The sequence below is a fragment of the Poecilia reticulata genome, linkage group LG3 (genome assembly GCF_000633615.1).
Source record: "Poecilia reticulata strain Guanapo linkage group LG3, Guppy_female_1.0+MT, whole genome shotgun sequence".
Lineage (NCBI taxonomy): Eukaryota > Metazoa > Chordata > Actinopteri > Cyprinodontiformes > Poeciliidae > Poecilia > Poecilia reticulata.
Window position 1 is genome coordinate 19,804,188 of NC_024333.1, and position 18,375 is coordinate 19,822,562.

Genomic DNA, 18,375 nt, shown 5'->3' on the forward strand with positions numbered 1-18,375 from the left:
TATCAATGCGATAACGTATCATATCAATGCGATAACGTATCATATCAATGCGATAGCGTATCCTATCAATGCGATAACGTATCATTCCTATAGTGAATCTGAAGATAAATCGATTCCTCTCGAGTTTTGGCTGAAACACGTTGACAGACAAAAGTGTTTTTATCCTAGATGCATACATGTATATTTATATATTTTAAGCCGTTTTGACTCATTTATTGCTCTGAATGTTTTGCTTCTTTTTTCGTCTACTTCAGTTAATGATTGACAGATAATTAAATTAGTTGACGATTATTTCAGCAATCGATTAATGGTGATTAATCGTTTCCTACCTCGTGCGTTGGCCTGTCCTGGGCGTCTTTATGTCTCTCCCATCGCTCTCGTCGTCTGATTTGCTGTCGGACAGGCTGTCATGCATGTCGTCCTTCTCCTGCTTCTCGATCTTCAGCTCCAGGGAGGCAGGAATATGACCGGACAGCACGGAAGTCAGACCTGCGAAAAACACTCAGCGGTGAGACATCGCAGGGCTGCAGATCTTTGTGAGGAACACGAAGGGTGACCTCTGACCTCTGAAGGCCTCCACCTGGTGGTTGAGCTCCGTGGTGGACGTGGAGCCATGGCTGTTGGTGAGGCTGGCCGCGTCGTCGCCGCCCTGCTGGAGCGCAGACAGGAAGTGGATGAGCAGAAAGGAAACAGAAGAGCTTAAAATAAAACGAGAGGAGAAAACGGCCTGGAAAAGAGAAAACCTCGTTACGGTGAAGCTCTACCAGCAGGAAGATCTGAGAAACACTGATTTATTTTAAGAGCTGCTTCTAACAGGATTAATTTAATCTAATCTGAGATCCCTTTGGGATTAATAAAGTATCTTTGAATTGAATTGAATTGTTGGGATTATTCAGTTATTTTATTTATTTATTTATTTTGAACAGACAAAAAAAGTAAAAACAAGAAAAAATAAACAATAAAACAAATTATCACGTCCGTTTGTTCAAAAAGGAGCAGGTAGAATACACATGATATTATAATCGATTATTGAAATAATCAACTATTTTAGTAATCAAATAAGCGTTAAGTAGAGTGTGAAGAATAAACAGTAATTAAGGCAAAACTGTATAAAAATATATACATTTTGCACTTAAAATAGAAAAAAATATTTTTCTGTAAATATTTTCTACCTAAATTTCCTCTAATGGGATAATTTTAGCTTCGCTTGGTTCAAATTATGTAGAAACAGAATAAAAAGCATTAACTGCTTGATCAGAAATGGTGAACAGATCCTCCCTACACTGCACTGACATTAGTTAAAGCAGAAAATCTTTCCACATGCTGATGGTGGAAGTATCTTTGTAGCTGCAGATGCATGCATTTTTCACATTATATAACCTTATGTTTTTATTGTGTCTTTGTTTTATTCACTTTAATTCTTTATGCGATGCATAAAGTTTGCTCTTCTCTTTAATTTCTAAGCGGCGTTCAAATCGAATTCTTCGGAGCCACAAATAAAAACACGTCTCTTTAGCGAGGCTTCAACTCCCCAGAGTTTCTTTTCCAAAAATGTTCAACTGCTCTCAGTCCAAGTTCCTAAACTAAATCCCTTATTCTTTACAGATTGTTGCTATAAAACAATCAGCAGGATGGAGTCCGTCCTTCATCACATGCTGAAACACAAAACGGCTCCCAGTGGAGGAGCTGGGAGAAGAGTTTCTCCGTCTTTCCTCCAGGAATGTGATCCCCAGCCACTGCTGGCCTCTGTTCACCCTGCCACGCCGAGATCCTCCCCTTCCTTGGCGCTACGCTAATCTTTGCTGCGCGCTCAACAGGTGTCCAAACAACTCTTTGTCTGTGGGAGGAGGAGGAGGAGGAGGGAAAAAGGCCGGGGTCTGTGGTGAGAAAAGAGCGCTGCCATTTTCACGGCTGGGCCTGATTACCATACAGCTGAGCTGCTCTGTTTGGGCTCAGACACACGTTTCCAACCATTCACATTTCCTGGGCTGTTAAAAAGCGGCGATGAAAAGGGGAGCGAGGGGGCAGAGGGCGGGGAGTCGACCCGCGGACCCCCGTCTGGAGGGACCTCTTCCCGCACAGGAAGCGCTGTGTTAGCGCAGACACAGTATGTTCTATCTCACAGTCGGTCAGCATCAGAGCCACAAGCCAACAAACACCGAGCTCCTCTGACGAGCACAGAAGCGTTTCTGGTCACGACGACGACCCGCATCAGGAAACGACGACACAAAACACGCCGCCTTCAAACAGCACGAACTAAAACCCTGAAGGATGAACCTCCGTTCATTATCGACAGCACTGCTGGTCTCACATGTAAGGAAATAACATGTTTGTGTTTTTATGCTTTCCTTCATTTTGAGTCAAGTTATATTTCAACAACAGTAAGAGGTTGAAACACTGGAAGAAATGATAACATTTGGTCAAATGTGATCAACATACAGAGGTAGGCAGAGAGCACAAAGTAAAAGTAGCAGAACTTCATCATATCTTTACTCAAGTAAAGTACAAAGTAGCTGTCCAAGAAATTATCAAGTAAGAGTTAAAAAGTATTTGGTCAAAAGTCCTGAGTAACTGATTAAATTATTAATCATCTAATATTAACATTTACAGAATCAGACGGACCTAAATCTAAAGTTAAGTGAAAATGTTTGTATTTTAAGGACTAAAAGGACAATAATTCGTTAAAGTAACTAAAAGTATCAAAATCAGGTATTTATTTTCCTCAAATCAGTTTCTTTCAATATAAAACTTAGAAAATTTCAGCAGGAACTGCAGGTGTCTGTCTGTTCAGGGTGAATTTTTGTTAAAAGACGTTTGTTTTTCATTCAGTGGGTCCAGAAAATACAGAAATGTAACTCAAGTAAGAGTAGAGATACTTAATAAAATCACAAATAAATAAATAAATAAATAAAAAGGACAGCGTTGTAAAAAAAAAACAAAAATCTTAAAAGTTATTTTTTTTCAAAGAGTTACTCAAGTAAATATAACTGAGTAAATATAACTGTCAACATATATTTACTTTAACAAAGTAAAAGAAAAAAATGTGTCATATAATCTGTAATATTATTAAATCTCTGTTCTGCTAGTTAAAGTGGGTGGGATTAATGGCTTTGTGCCAGATTAGCTCATATTTTACTTCCAGGACCAGAACTAAATTTGTGAATCATAAATCTCGGTGAAAAACAACGTAGAGTTCCTCAGAGCTCCAGGTTTAATTTGGTTTAAAGCTCCCACTTTAATTTGGCATCTCTGCTCCCCTAATCTCAGATTACTAATCTCAACAACATTTCTCATGACTTCCTGAGTCCAAAGAACACCCAGCTGGCAAAAACCATCATCACGGACCAGGCCGTATTTTATTCTGTTACTAAACATTTGAACACAAAGCTGGAATAAAGAGTCTACCTGGGTCACAGAAAACCTCATGAATGGTTTCAGCAGGTTGGATCATTGAAATGGCGTCTCTTCCTGCTTCTTTAAAACTCCACCAGGCAGACGCAGCTAATCCAACGTCCGTCAAACTAAAAATCAAATTAAAAACCTGAATACTCTTAAAGGGCCGGTTGTGCCAGAATCTACTGATAAAACCAATTAAACTGTTAAAATGAAATAAGCTTCATTTCACATCCAGGATTCTGTGATTGTTTTTCTGTTTTTTGCAATCAGAATCACAGATTTTGTGGTGATAATTTGGAAATATTTTTTTATGATATTTATGCTAATGTATAATGTTAAATGTGACTTTCTTTTTTTAATCGCCCTACTTGACATCAAGTAAGGCTGAGGCAGCAGCCACTTAAACTCAATGTTTTTGGTCAATTTTGAGAAAAAATGTGGAGATCTGTTGATTTTGTGTGAATTTTGCTGATTTTTGAAAAACTGGAGCAAAAACTGGAATTCAGAGGGCCACATAAAAATCCACGACGGGCCAGATTTAGCCCCCGGGTCTTGAGTTTGACAGCTAGAGCCTCATTTCTTCAGGGTTGTGTTAATCAAATGGAGGCATTTGATTAAGTTTTTATGCTTGTTAAATTTGGATAAAACTTCCTTAAAACCCAGAACAAATTGTTAAAACGTCATTAAATAACTTTGAATTACCCTTTAATTGCACAGATAAACCTGCCTTGCTTTGTTGTTACAACAAGTAATCTGGATTTGCATCCATAATAAAACCGACATTGCTCGGCTTCTTTCATAGTTTTTGAGTGACCCAAATTATTTCCAAACAACTCCGGATTACAACAAGATGAGCTGTCCCGTTTTGATTTCCCCTGCAGATGTGTTCAAAACTCTTGGCTGCAGAAAATGAAATACCTCAGACTGGATGAACACATCCTGATTTATTCCGGGTTGTGCATTCTCCGTCTCCTCAAGAGGCTTCGACTTTAAGAGGAAAAGAAATACAAACAAGTCCTACGGAGAAGTGCAACCTCTCTTCGCTGCGCCTGCTTTTCTCATTCCTCCTTCACCCCGGCCGCTCTCCAGAGGAGGGTGAGCTTTAGGCCAGCCATTACGCTTATGGAAAATATGTCGGTATAAATTCAACTATTCATGTGTGGAAAACGTCTAGTTTTCACTCGTGGCGGCCCACCAGCTTTGAGCAGGTGGTTGAGCCTGCGATGGGGGGAGTTTTAATGCAAACCATACATGAAAACGTCAAAGCGTTCGTCGTACCATCGCCGCAGTCCGACTTGGAACGAGTGCAGAGGCGGGAAAGTTTGGTCCGATGGTTGTTATTGGCCCGTTCTGCGCCTGTCCCAGCAGGCTGTGAATGTCGCTGGGCAGGCTGGCGGTGGAGCCCACTGCATGGTTCCTCAAAACGAGGATTGCATCATCCAATCTGTCCAGGCGATCTTCCATCCGAGACTGGAAGGACCGGGGGGGATTGTGGAAACAAAGATTTAGGGAAAGAGTAGAAGAGAAAAGGAAGAACAGAGCAGCTTAGTATAAGCACATTAGGATGAAAACTGAAAACACTGATTGTATGGTGAGGACTTGGAGGGGCGGGGATGAAACAGAAGATAAAGACGGCCGTTCAAACTCAAGATAAACTCAGCCATTTCAGCTTGAGCTGCAAAGACAAACTGTCCGCTTTTGTTCTCTATTAATCGTCTGATCAAACAATCATTTATAAATCTGCACCAAACATAATCGCTGCAAGCTGGAATGACTGGAAAAGACAACATGACATGGAAAATAAAGGCAACTTGGGTAAAAAAAAATTTAAAAAATCATACTTTTAAAACCAATAATGTGTTTGTGCAACAAAACAAAAAGGTGAAGATGCATGGAGGATGCATGGATGTAGACTATCGGATCAGTACCTCGCAGACATCCTTTAAGAAAGACATGGCATCCTGGAGATGCTCATGTAACTGCTGATGGACTCTGTTTTTCTGGCAAAGTCAAATAAGAATAAAAAGAATTATAAGAAGAGATCAGAGCCTATAAATACCACAAACACACTCAAGATAAAGATTGCTTTTCTGAAGAAGTAAGGGATTTGGAGAGAAGCATGCAGCTGCTGACCGTCCACTTTGAAAAGATGAAAATGTTTCCACGTTTGCACATTTAACAGCCCAAACTACGCCACTGTTCATGGGGTTTATTCTTTAAATGTATTATTTAGATCTTATTTCGCTCTTCTGAACAGTTTATAGGGATGAAAAACTGAATGTTTAAGTTAGATGCATTTCTGCGAGCTTTAATAAATGACGTTTGGCAGTAAAATGACTCGTCTCTGCTTTAATCCAATTTCTGACTCTCTTCATCGCCTCCTGAACCTGATGGGACTTTTTCATTTTCCTGGTAGTTCTGACTCAACAAGCAGGGAAACTTAGGTTTTATTTCAACACTTTTAATCAAATCCTCATCATGAAAGCATTCCTTCATTGCGTGCCAGTAGAAATATTTATCACTTACAAGAAAACAGTGCAGAGAATGTATGTCTGCTGCATCCAGGCTGAATAAAAACCTAGAATCTTTTAGTTTAGTCTTCTATTACAAAATTAACGTACTACTTAGACTTAAAACATGGGAAATGTGTTTTATCAATCAATCAATCAAGTTTATTTGACTAGCGCTTTTCAGCAGCAAGGCAGTTCAAAGTGATTCACATAATAAAGACACAAAATTACAAAGTTATAAAGAAAACACCATAAAGTCAACAACTGAAGGAACATATTTTGATGAGTGCCATCAAATATGTTGGTGATTGTTTCATTTATTATAGTTCAAAAGCAAACAAGTTTAGTCTTTATTTTATTATTAGTGAAATAATCTGTGAGTGTAAGTTAGCTTTGTCTAATTTCAAATGGTAAGAAACGAAGATTCTGTGTTTTTGCAGTGTGGTGATTGTTTTATGTTACATGTTCCTGCGCCTCTAATTATCCGGTGGTTTGTGTTTAAAAGCTTGCAGGCTTGCAGCAGGTAATGCAAATGAACGTCAACAGGTAGCTGGGCTGGGTGAAATGTGATCCTCGGCTCTGGTTGCATGGCAGCGGAGGAATTCAGGAGAAGTGGCTCAGCAAACAGCTGCCATCCCTCCACACCCTCCCACTGTAGCCTGCTTAGCTCAGCCCTCCCCACCCCCAACTGTCATCCACGCCCGGGAGCGGGCCCTCGGAGCCGGGGACAGATGGCAGGCCCCGAGGGACGAGTATTGTTCAGTTTGGTTATCCCTCGACCCCCGTCTTCCTCAGCAGAACATTTGTCGGACAGGAATCTGCATGTAATGCTAGCTCATGGATATCGTATCTATCGCAGGGTCGAGTCGCCGGGAGCTTACCAGCGAGTGGAGGGAGTTCTCATAGTTTGGAGAGGAGGGAGTCTGTCCGCTCGCACGGGGCCACTGGTTGGCACCTGGGAGGAGAGGAAATGATGCGAAGAGGGTCGTAGTTAGCAACGCTGCGGCTGAGTTTCACATCAGCACAATCAGGAGCCGTGGGGAGTCCTGCTGAATCATCCACACGTCACACAAAAAGTAGCTGACAAACACAATGACATGCAGTCATAACACACCGACATCCTGATTTTCTGGCCTCTTCTTGTTCCATTTAAGATATTTTTATCTTTTAAAGATCCAACTGCATCACTTCCTGCAGGCTGGACTGCATCCTGAAATGTGAGCCAGCAAAGGGTTCGACTAACTCCCACTTCCACCCTGAGACGTTCACGGCATCGGGCAGAACCAAGATATGGTTTCTGCAGCGTCCAGAAACCATATCAGAAACCATAGTGAGCCCTGAAAACTCACACTAGTTTCTAGAGACTGGCTCTGTCTCTGAGCACATTTAACACGTTTTGACACAGCGAGGCCTCTTTGTTCTCCAACAGCTGGAGTCGAGAGAGACAGAACGTTCTCCATAGGTGCTTTAATTAAACAATATGGGAAAACACACTCAAAAATGGACGTTTGCTGAACAGAACAACACAGTCAGAACAGCAATGCAGCTAAAAAAGGGCAAAAAAAAATGCATTTTGTATTTAAGATGGAAAAAAATCTTCATTGTCTTGTAAATATGTTTTACCCTGAGTTTTGGCTTCATCAGGTTAAAATTTAGCAAAATACTCCAATTAAGTAACTTTATTATCCAATTATTAAACCTGTAACCCAAAAAAAAAAACAATCAGCAAATTAGAGCTAAGTAACGTTAAATCAAACAGAGAAAGTTTTCCCCATGTGTTGAGGTTAGAAGGATTTTAACTGCGTCCAATGATCAAGCGCTCACTAAAGGAATTTAATTATTTGTTCATTTGCATCTTGTATAAAATAAAAAATCTGCTGAATAAAACATTTTTTTTATCCAAGTTGCAGCTGTAAATATTTGCAAACATTTATTACACAAAGTTGGACAGAAATTCAAAATAAAGAAAACTACTGCATCTTAATCAGATTGTCCTGATGTAAAGTAATCAAGCTTTCTCTTCACTCGGGGTTACGATTTCCAGCTTGGCTTGTAAATGCTCACTCTGGATTCAGTGAACGTGTGAGAGCCAAGAGGCTGAGCTGCAGGCCAGCACCGGAAGACAAATCAAGCTGATTTGATCTGGTGTAAATTAAAGAAAAGGAATCCACATCTGCTCGTCACATTTGAAGCTACGCAACGCTTCTTCCCTTCGTTTTCTTCTGCATGACTGTCCTACTAACTTGTCTTGCACATGTAACATGAGACAATGTGTTAAAGTACATTTAAAAAATCTCAATGGGCTTAGACAATATTGAATCTTTCCAGGTTGTTTCCAGGGTAGGGTGTCTCTGGCCGGTCCGGCCCGCTCCCCTCTGGCGTCCTTCCCTGTGGACGGACGCCAGACTCAACCTACATGGTTGTAAATGAGACCTGCTGTCGCACAGCTCACAGATGGAGGCTTTCATACTGTTTTAATTAGTGTAAACCCTGAAATTCATTTATGAAGACAGCTATGCGCTTCTTACAACAGAAATGTATTTTTAAGTGTAGGGTTAGAAAGACCTAGAAAACCTACGGTTTCAAAACGCCTTTTGGATGTTTTCACACCTGAAATCTGGTAAAACTGCAACATTTGTTACATTTTTAGCTGGTGTGGTTTGATTTCACACTGCATTCAAATGCACCAAATTCTTTGAGAAACCTGTTCCCCTCCTCGCCTGTGGGGGCGCTGCACCAACAACCACTGATGAAAACGACATGAAAACCTCAGAAGACATGAACGCAACTTTCTTCTTCACAAAACGTAAATAGAAATGGAGCAGAGTCAGATTTTAGCTGCTGTAGGATTTAGTAAAAAAAACATGAGCTACCTCTCTCCAGCTAGCATCAGACTCTTGCGTTTGTTTTGGTTGTATTTACCCAGAATGCCTTGTGCTGTAGTTCACTTCCTGCTTTTGGACCTTACATCAACATATGCATTGGAACTGAGACTTTTTAGGGTGACCAGAGTTTGATTTCTTGGTCCGTATCAGTATCACTCCTCCCCAAACGAACTAGAGTCTGATTAAAGTGGACTAAAGACGGCTGGTGTGAACGGACTCTTTGTTAAAATGCTCCTGTGATTTAAATGGTATACGGACTGAACTTATATAGAGCTTTTCCAATCATTTTGACCACTCAAAGCGCTTTACAGTCCCTCATTCACATTCACATTTTTACACTGATCGGTGGGCAGTTTGGGGTTAAGTGCCTTGCCCAGGAGTGTGTCGACATGTGGCTGGAATCAAACCTACAACCTTCACATCACAATTCAACTTCTCTACCCACAGTCGCCCCTGTCATTTCAATAAGAATTAAGAGAAACTACTGGAATGATCAGAGTTTTCTACATGGAGCATATAGTAGCTGCACAGCCCCACCCCCACATGTTTCTGCTCAACCACCAAAAGAAGGCTCCGATTTTCCATTGTTTACAATTGGCTGTCTGGAAATAGTTTAGGTTGTAAAAGCCCTGGAGAGTCATGGTGTGGAGACCAATGCCTCCATCACATCAGCTGCATTTCAAGGGTGTAGGAAAAAATTAACTCATCGGAAAATCACCTCTCTCTGTAGCATGCACAAATAAAACGCCAGCTAACACAGACTGCCACACATGTTTACTGGCATCCGTTCTGCGTTTGTGTAATGTAAGCGTACTGCAAATGTGAACCTCTAAATTGCACATCTAGTCTAATTGATGCAATTTGAGCTTAAATTTGAGGTAAAGCTGTGTTTAAAAAAGCACTGAATTCCTCAACTTTCATCCTCATAAACATGCACTATTCAGAAAAGCATTAAAAACAACAAACATACTTCAAAACATGACAGGGTTTTTATGTTCAAATGATAGCGATGGGCATTTATTGTATCGCTTCTTGTTCATCATAAATAAGAATTGACTAAAATGTTATTTTTACTATTTTGTTCTTTATATTTTTCCATGAGAGCATCAATAAACATCAGTAAATTTGGGAATATGTTTAAATGAAGTCTCGATGTGCAGATTAGCTGTATAAATCAAGATCTTCTTTCAAATATGAATGTTTTAAAGCGCAGCACCTTGAATGCTGCAACACCTAAAAAAAGAAGTGAGGAATAGTTTTTTTTTAATCATTATTACAATAGTACTACAGAATATTGTGATAAACGGTACATAATATAACAGGAGAAACAGAATAATTTCTTCACTACAAACAGGGCAATGTATTTTTTAGCTGATGAAGAAGCACAAAAAAAAAAAAAGTTACACCTCCCTACCGCCAGGAAACCGTTCCCAGCATTTTCCATTAATTAATTCCACTGAAATGTCTGACTGAACCTCTAAAGTCTTTTGTGCTCGGGTTTTTATGTTCCCTCACACTCTGCCTTTGAGAAAGCAGACTTTAATTAACAGACTATTAAAAGTGAAGGAAATGAAAGTCTGCTCTGCCTCAGCTCCCTCCCAGGTGAGTGAGGAAAGCACTTCGCATGAGCATTCGCTGGCTGGCGGCTGTGAAAAATTAGCCTGAGGCTCAGTTCCCCACATGCACCGGAGAGGGCTAATTGAACAAACCAGTCTTGAGTAATGTGCTGTATATTGGTGTAATCCCGGTGATGAATGGATTTTGCAACTAACATTAACAGAGAGAAAATTTTGGGCCAATTTGGAAGACTTGCTCTTTTTCTGGCCCAATAAGAGCAAATAATTAGAGACACAATATCCCTTTGCTGCAGCCTGACATGAATGTATTCCATATTATTAGCTTAAGAGTTCAATTAATCATCATTGTTACGCTTATGTGATGCAAATAGATGAAGAAAGTCATCAGAGTTTGGATCAGCTGAGTCAGAGGCACCTTCCTTCACACAAAGGCAAATGAAAAGTCTTTTCCAGTCTGCGCTCTCTTTCTCTCTCTCTCCCTCTCTGTGTGTGTGTATGTGTGTGTGTGTGTGTGTGTTTGGAGAACAGCTGTCCGTGGGGCAGGGTAACAGCTGAGGATGAGGGGGCATACGTGGAGACAGCTGTCGCCACTCCATTACCGCACATGACACAACTGCCCGCTAAAACAACACACCGGGCTTTCCCTCACCGTTCCCCCTCGTTCTCTTTCCATTACTCTCCCACCTCTGTCAACACCTCTGACAGTCCTTATTACTGTAACGCACATCTCTTTTGTCCGTACTTAAACAACCGGCGCGCTACAAACGAGAACGAGTTTTTGCTGCTCTCTCATGCGTGAAAAGACGCGCTGAGCTGTTTTCTTTTTCTCTGTTTTTGCTCTGGGGTTTGGTGCAGAAACTAATTACAATTTAGAGGGAAACATGCGTGTCCGTCCTCAAAAATCATACAGTACCACAAAGCCCTTGTAGTGGAAAGCAGGATTACGTTACAACAAATCCACTCTCTAAATTCTCTCTCATTACAAAGGAGGGCGAATGCCAAGAGCTGCTATTATGAGTCAATAAAACAGTTTTGCACGAATGAAATGCTTTTCAAGAACAGTAATCCAGGACCCACTTCAAAGACTTTAAATGTAAGATTTTGGTATCCTTCACCACTCTAAAAGCCGCGGCGTAATTTCTTTTGTAAGAGCTTGCCCAGAGATGGTTTGGAAATTGGTTTAAATTGAAAATAAAGTCCCAGATAAGTCAAAGAATGAATGTTATTCTGTCGGGTAGGATGTAAATTAACAAAGCTGAGAGAAAAAGTCTCTCAATGTCTGCAGGGATTAGCTCTGTAAGACCAAAATATGTGGCGAAGAGTGGACCAACACAGCGCTGATCTTATGATTTTAATGCAAGTCTCATTATTATTCCTCTCATATAGCGCAGATAAGAAAAGGCCAACTTTCTTATTTGAGGTTAATGTTGTATTTGTTCACTTAAAAAGATTAAATTTCAAATATCATCAAAGTTGTTAACTGCACTGCTTAGAGGATGAGAGGCAAAGCTGGATGGATTCCTTAGAAACTGTTCACACATGGCTTAAAGAGCAAGTATGAAATGATTAGACTTACTCTAAAGCTGAAAGTGGTATTTAATTAAGTTTTGGAAGAACTTTCAACTAGCCATTCTGCTCAGGCTTTGATTAATCAAAGCAGAATGTAGCGCGCAGTAAAAGTCATTAAATTAATTAAAGTCATAGGGGCCTCGTATTTGTGGCTGTGCGACGGCAAGTGCAAGGAAATCTGCGACAGTTTGGCAAATACCAGACCTTGAAATTCACTTCATCTGTTTGGTGTTTTGGTGCCAAGCACAGAGTGCACAGCACATACAGTGGGTGGGAGGCGCACTCGAACGAGGCAGCATGAAGCCACTTGTTGGCTGTTTGGTGGAAAATATAAACATGAAGAATTTTTATGGATCTACAAAAAAAAAAAAAATTGATATGTTGTCCTGAGCTTGAAATCGCTGCAGCCCCTGAAGAAACCACTCCCTTTGATTTGAGAATTGCCAAACCAAACAACACGCACAACAGTGCGCTGTGTTTGCTTTAATTAAATCGCATGCAAATGACACCCGGCTGCTCCGAAGTCGCTCAGTTCAATTCTACAGGCAACAGAGCATTCTGCTGTGAGCAAGACTTGAGCTTTTATGAAGGGAAGGGAGATTACAGCAGCTCCTCCGTCAAGCCTCGTCTCAAACCTTCCTTTCAGTAAAAGTACTTTTGTTTTGATGCGCGACAAGAAACATTTAGACCAAACTTTTACCGTTCCTAAGAGATAATTACACACCTTACAGATGTTAGTTTGCTCTGCTTTATTCTGGATGCTGCAGTTCAAGGTCAGAGAAATAATCTCTGTTCATTCGGTCGTTTTCAAAGTTTACAGGGTTGATGGATGGAAACAGCGGGTTTCTTATGAGCTTGTTATTATTCTTCTGCAGTTAAAACTGGATCCCCATTAATTAAATCCTTTTAATTGGGTCAAAGCAAAACGCAAACACAATGTATGAACTGTCTAAACAGTGACACAAGAAGTAACTGTCAGATTTGCTTCTAGTAAAACCAGGACTTCTTTTTCTGAAATAAAAACATTGTTTTTCCTATTTTAATATCCTAACTGATATATAAGACTTTTAGGATTATAAAAAATAAAACATATGGCAACATAATGACTTGATACAGCACGTTCTTGAGGAAAGCACAAGCTTTGTTAGAGAGGCAGAGATTTGGAAAGACTTGCATCAAAAAAAGATACATTTGGCTCAGATCCTGAAGCTGTAAAGAAGCTTTTCCATGCTGGTATGGAATCCATTTATTTAATCTTACTGCTGGTATTTAGAGGTTAAGTTGTGTGTGTGTGTGTGTGTGTGTGTGTGTGTGAGAGAGATTAAAATCTGAAGGCTGGAGCTGTACCTGGCCTTGCAGACGGGGTCCCTGCGGCGCTCACAACGGTCCCGGCCGAAGCGGCTCCTGCTGTCAGAGGCGAGGGGGAACCCACAGGTGTGGACGGATTGGACGGGAAGCTGCTGCTAGTGTGGTCAGGTGAGTAAATCTGGAAACACGAAGAAAGACAGCCCAGAGTCAGCCCTGCTTAACAAGAAGCAAGAATGAGACACAAGCAGGTCAGTTTATGTGATGAAAACACCAAGGGACAAATAACTTGAGAGATTAAATGAGACGTTTCTCATTCAATCTCAGTTGTTTTCTTTGTTTTTCTTGAGCAGCTTTTCAAATAAAGACAAATTCTCAGCTTGTGTTGCCCTTGTATGAAGACAGTTGTGTTCGATCGAGTCACTCTGCTTATTATTCCACTGAGGTTTCTGGAGGTGCAGACGCCCAACCTGGAAACCCCGTTAAGCCAAACACAGAAAATCTCCAGGGCCATGTTTTAGTCTGCAGCCAGAGATTGTGCCGTGGTCCATACATCAACATCTACAAGGATCCAACCGTTGTTTATTTTTGCATCCGTTTGAAACTTTGCCGCTCCTGTAAAGAGGACAACTAGGACAAAAGTTTTCCATGAGACGCCACGATTATTAGTCATGTCGGTTTCAGCGTATCTTTTTGTTTCAGTGCTGCTCTGTTTGGTAGGTGAGGCAGAGTTCGTCGGGTTCTGCTTCGAGATTGAGGAGATCAGATCTTCATTTATTTAACCAAGCACTAGATTAAAATATAAACATATTCCTGTTTTTTTCCCCCTTTTAATCATAGAATGTTTATGCCATAAAAGAACATGTCTCACCACTGAATCCTGACTAATTAGCAAGGGGGGGAAAAACAGACTTCTGGGACGAATTAAGATCTAGTCGAACTTGAAAGCAACTGTTTCACTTGTGCAGGAATGATAGAAAGACCTCAGTCTTCTTATGGTTTTCCAGTCAACTTGGAGAATCAAGGTGGAGGTTCCTCTAGGTTTCAAACTCAAGGCCGGGGGGCCAAATCTGGCCCGCCGTAGCTTTTTATTACAATCTATAAGTCCCTCCAGTTTTTCACAGATCTGCAAAATTCACACAAAATCAACAAATCTCCACATTTTCTTCTGATTTTACTGTAAATTTTCTCAAAATTGGTCAAAAACATTAAGTTTAATTTACTGCTTCCTCAGCCTGACTTGAGGTCAAGTTATAGCCCGTAACTGATAAGACAAATGTTAAAAAGTCACATTTAACATCATACAGACTGCTAAAAAACACTAAAATAATCACAAAATATTGAGGGAACAACTGTTTATTGATACTTTAACAGCTTAATTGGTTTTATCAACATATTCTGGGGCAGCCGGCCCTTTAAGAAAATGAGTTTGACTCCCCAGCTCTAAAGTTTTTTCTGGTTGAGGTGAAGAGTCGCTCACTGTATCATTTATGCTTATTTTTCTCTCTGTTTGGACACACAGCAGGCAGAAACCAATAAAACTCTCCAAATATCTTCCCAGTGTCTAAAAATCAACCCGTTTATAACCGTGACTCCTGACCAGACGATATATTGGCTTTCTCTTCTTTTCATTGCATTGAAAGTGAAGCACGGCTCATTTTACTGGAATAAATGAAGCCCCGCCTCGTCATCAGTTACACTCCCGCAGGCGGCATGGGGCCAATAAGCCCGGCCAATTTAAAAGGGCGGAGAACAAAAGCCCCACAGAGGCGGGGGGGGCCGTGGAGTAGAGCCACAGCAGTTATAAACTCCCATGTGCCCCGTGATCCGCGCCCCCACCCGGGTCCAACCGTGTCCGTTTCACTCCGGCTTTGTCATGCTAATAGAATTGAGTCTGCAAATATAAAAGACTTAATTTGTTATTACCATCCCAGAACTCTCATTATGTGAAGTCGCAGAGGTTAGGAAATATCCTTCCTGAAGGAACAGCTTGTGCTTCAAGTTTTAGTTTTACCAAAATATTGCAGATCGCACTCGGTCGACCAGCAGCATTTTAGGACACTTTGTTGAGATCCACCACACATTTGAATCTTATCTTGCTCCAGACACAGACTGCACATATTCAAATATGTCACAGGGCAGTATAAATGATAAAAAACCCTCACAAATGACAATACTGTCCTCAGGCGTTGCTTTTATTCTTGAGAAACGTTTCTGAAGAGTAAATGTAGCAGAAGAAACACAACTTTCACCAAACGATGAGACGACAGAGTCCTGCAGGAACGTGGGGACTAAAACAAAGCTTAAGCCACGCTGAGTCTTCTGAGAAAAACAATGCAATAAATGAGCCTCCCACACAGAGTCCAGCTGATTTTAAAATGAAATGGTTTAACCTTTAAAGCCTGGTACAAGAAATTACACTCAGAAACTGCATATTTAATCTCATTATCAACAAATAGTTTTTTAAAACATTGTTTTTTTTGTATTGTAATTAAATAAAAAGCTTCAAATGTTGCGTTATAAAACCTTTAAATTTATCTTTAACATTTGTACATGATCCAGCGGGTTTTAAAGATGTCATCCATCTAGAATGATAAGTTTGATTATAAAACACACAAAATCTTTTTTATAATTCCATAACCGTAAATGCCTAATGTGTCAAATATGACACAGAAAGAAAAATAATATAAAAACAGGTTTATTTCACAGTAAAAAATATTAAATGAATTGTATCGTAAGGCTTTCATTTTAAAAATCAGCAGCAATCAGATGATGTCAGTGAGGTTAATTGGATGGTTTTTCTTAGAAGAATCAACACAACTGAAGCTTTTTTTGTCCAATACTTAATAATCTCTACCTTTCTGTTTGGCTCCATGAACCCTCTAAAGCCAAAATGTTGTTTTATTGTTATAATGCACACAAAATTCACCTTTGGTTATAAAAACAACATGACCAAAATAAAGAAAAGCAGGTGATGTTTCAAAAGATGGGATGTATTTTCTTTGTTTTAGTAACTGTTTCAAATAAAGTTACATTTGTAAAAAAAAATCTGTGTTTTTAGATATTTCTTCTGTCAACTGGTTAATGAAACACCTGACCAATTTTGACACTTTCCTATTTCATGACAACATTTTATTTAGCAGAGTGATTAAGAAGTTTGAGAAAACATTTATCAAACTTATACTTGGGGCTTCAGGGTTACTTGGATGGTAGAGCAGGTTTCTAACTCACCGAGGCCAGAGCCTTGCCCAGTGCATCTCCAGTCTGCGAGCTTCCAGTAGTCGTCCCCCGATTCGCAGCGACTGGGAGAACACAGAGTGCCGCCTTGTTAGTACAAACTCCGACAGATCGGTCATGATATACAGAAGCTGTTCAACTGACTCACAGCCTCAACAGAACGGACTTTGATCACGCTGAAGGTCAGCGGATTAGTCATGTTGGAGAAAACGTGCCGAGCCGTACGTACCCATAACCCCGTCGACGGAGTTGACGGATGAAGTGTGTGCTGCGGTGACAAACGGCGAGGTGCTGGTGTTGCTCCGGTGGAAGCTTGACATGGGAGGAAGACTGGCGTTGATATCCGGAGAGACCGAATGTGCGGGGTAATTCTGAGGGATTAAATATAAATAAATAAGCAGAAGCAGTTCGTCTTCAAACGTGGATGTGTGCACGTGCGTCAGGACAAAAACAGAGCTTTTTGTTCTCTAAATTGTAATTGTCCTTTGACATCTCCCAGGCTGTGATGGAGGAAAAGTTAATGGGGGTGGAGGGATGGAGATAAAGAGAGGGCAGGCAGCATCTGCAGGCTCCCTGTGATGCTCTGCCAGCTGAAGCAGGCAGGCAGACGAGGCCAGATCAAACACTGACAAAAACCGGGTCAATAGTGTCTTCTCTGATAATAACCAGACAACGACTTAATGCACATACACGCACGCACGCACGCACGCACACTGCAGGAGTGGATGCAGCGCTAAAAAGAAACAAGGAGGAGGGAGAATTTAGAAGCAACACAATTCACACACTTTCAGCAAAAAAAAAGTAATGAACATTAATTCATGACCAGTTTATCCGGGTAGGTCTTGTGCAGACTGCTTACCAAACGGTCATGTGAGTGCAGGCTGCTGTAGTTTCCCGTCTGGGCCATGTGAGATGAAGATCCTGCCAGCATTCCCCCGTAGCCGGGCTGACTGATCCCGCTGGACGAATTCCAGGGGTCAGACGAACTGTGGGTACCGTCTACCAGAAACACACAATGTTTCACTTTATAATGCAATGTAGCAACATGTTTTCACACAGCGAGACACTAATAACCCACTTTATAACTTTGGGCTCTATAAAGAAGGGCTTTTAAAGCTGGTTGGGTTTTTTTTTTCCTTTCTGGGACTGAAACATAACAGCTGAGATAACAAAGGAGCTCACGCCTGAAAGTCACATTAAAGCTTAAAAAAAGAGAAAATATAACAATGTCTAGATTGTTGTTCAGGTCTTTCAAATCTGTAAACTGGACTTCAATAAAACACATAAAAGTCCAGATTATTTTTGTTTGACAAAATAAGTAGACATTAATATTACTTGATCCATCAGGTCCTCTCTTTATAAAAGAATATCAAAAAGAAAAACCTCTGGCCACTTTGGACTGGAAAAATAAAAAAATAAATTAAAAGACTGCCCTGCTTTGAACTTACCAAAGAAAGTGCTTGCAAACATACTGCTGGAAGGTTTAGGCGAGGAGTACGAGGGGGAATCTCTGTTGAAGTCCTCTGAGTTTGGAGACGGTGCATACACCTGTCAAAACAACGCAGATTTACAACAACAACTGGCCAAACAAACACTAAAACACTCCAGCATCTATTTGTGCGTTTAGACAGAAAACTACAGTACAGCGTTAATAAAAAGATGAAAGGCGCTCTTGAATGTTTTCTTCCAGAAGGAAATGCGCGACCACACAGACATAAAACTGCTTAATCTCGCAACTAGAACCAAGTCCTGCTGATGCAGCCCAAAGCCAACAAATACACACACAAGCGCACGCTTTAATGACTAGCGAGCAATCAAGCTCACGAAGAGAGGAGTGGATTATCAGGAGTATTTGCATTTCAGGTCAACTCAGTCTCTAATGGAAGTATAATGATA

At 40.6% G+C, this 18,375-nt stretch overlaps 1 protein-coding gene across 6 annotated transcripts in view; it reads right to left on the reverse strand.

Moving 5' to 3' along the window:
* The window catches only part of tcf12 (transcription factor 12), an 85,886-nt gene that overhangs the window by 5,366 nt on the left and 62,145 nt on the right, over positions 1-18,375 (reverse strand). For 3 of the 6 annotated variants that reach the window (XM_008405386.2, XM_017304011.1, XM_017304013.1), the window contains 10 exons: positions 17,928-18,027; positions 17,339-17,478; positions 16,709-16,850; positions 16,474-16,544; positions 13,285-13,423; positions 6,788-6,861; positions 5,325-5,396; positions 4,675-4,866; positions 565-652; positions 330-489 (listed from right to left, as the gene is read on the reverse strand). In XM_008405386.2, coding sequence (XP_008403608.1) covers positions 330-489; positions 565-652; positions 4,675-4,866; positions 5,325-5,396; positions 6,788-6,861; positions 13,285-13,423; positions 16,474-16,544; positions 16,709-16,850; positions 17,339-17,478; positions 17,928-18,027 — 1,178 coding nt within the window. The remainder of the gene's footprint in view (positions 1-329; positions 490-564; positions 653-4,674; positions 4,867-5,324; positions 5,397-6,787; positions 6,862-13,284; positions 13,424-16,473; positions 16,545-16,708; positions 16,851-17,338; positions 17,479-17,927; positions 18,028-18,375) is intronic. The other 3 variants (XM_008405387.2, XM_017304012.1, XM_017304014.1) reach the window with 3 other exon arrangements.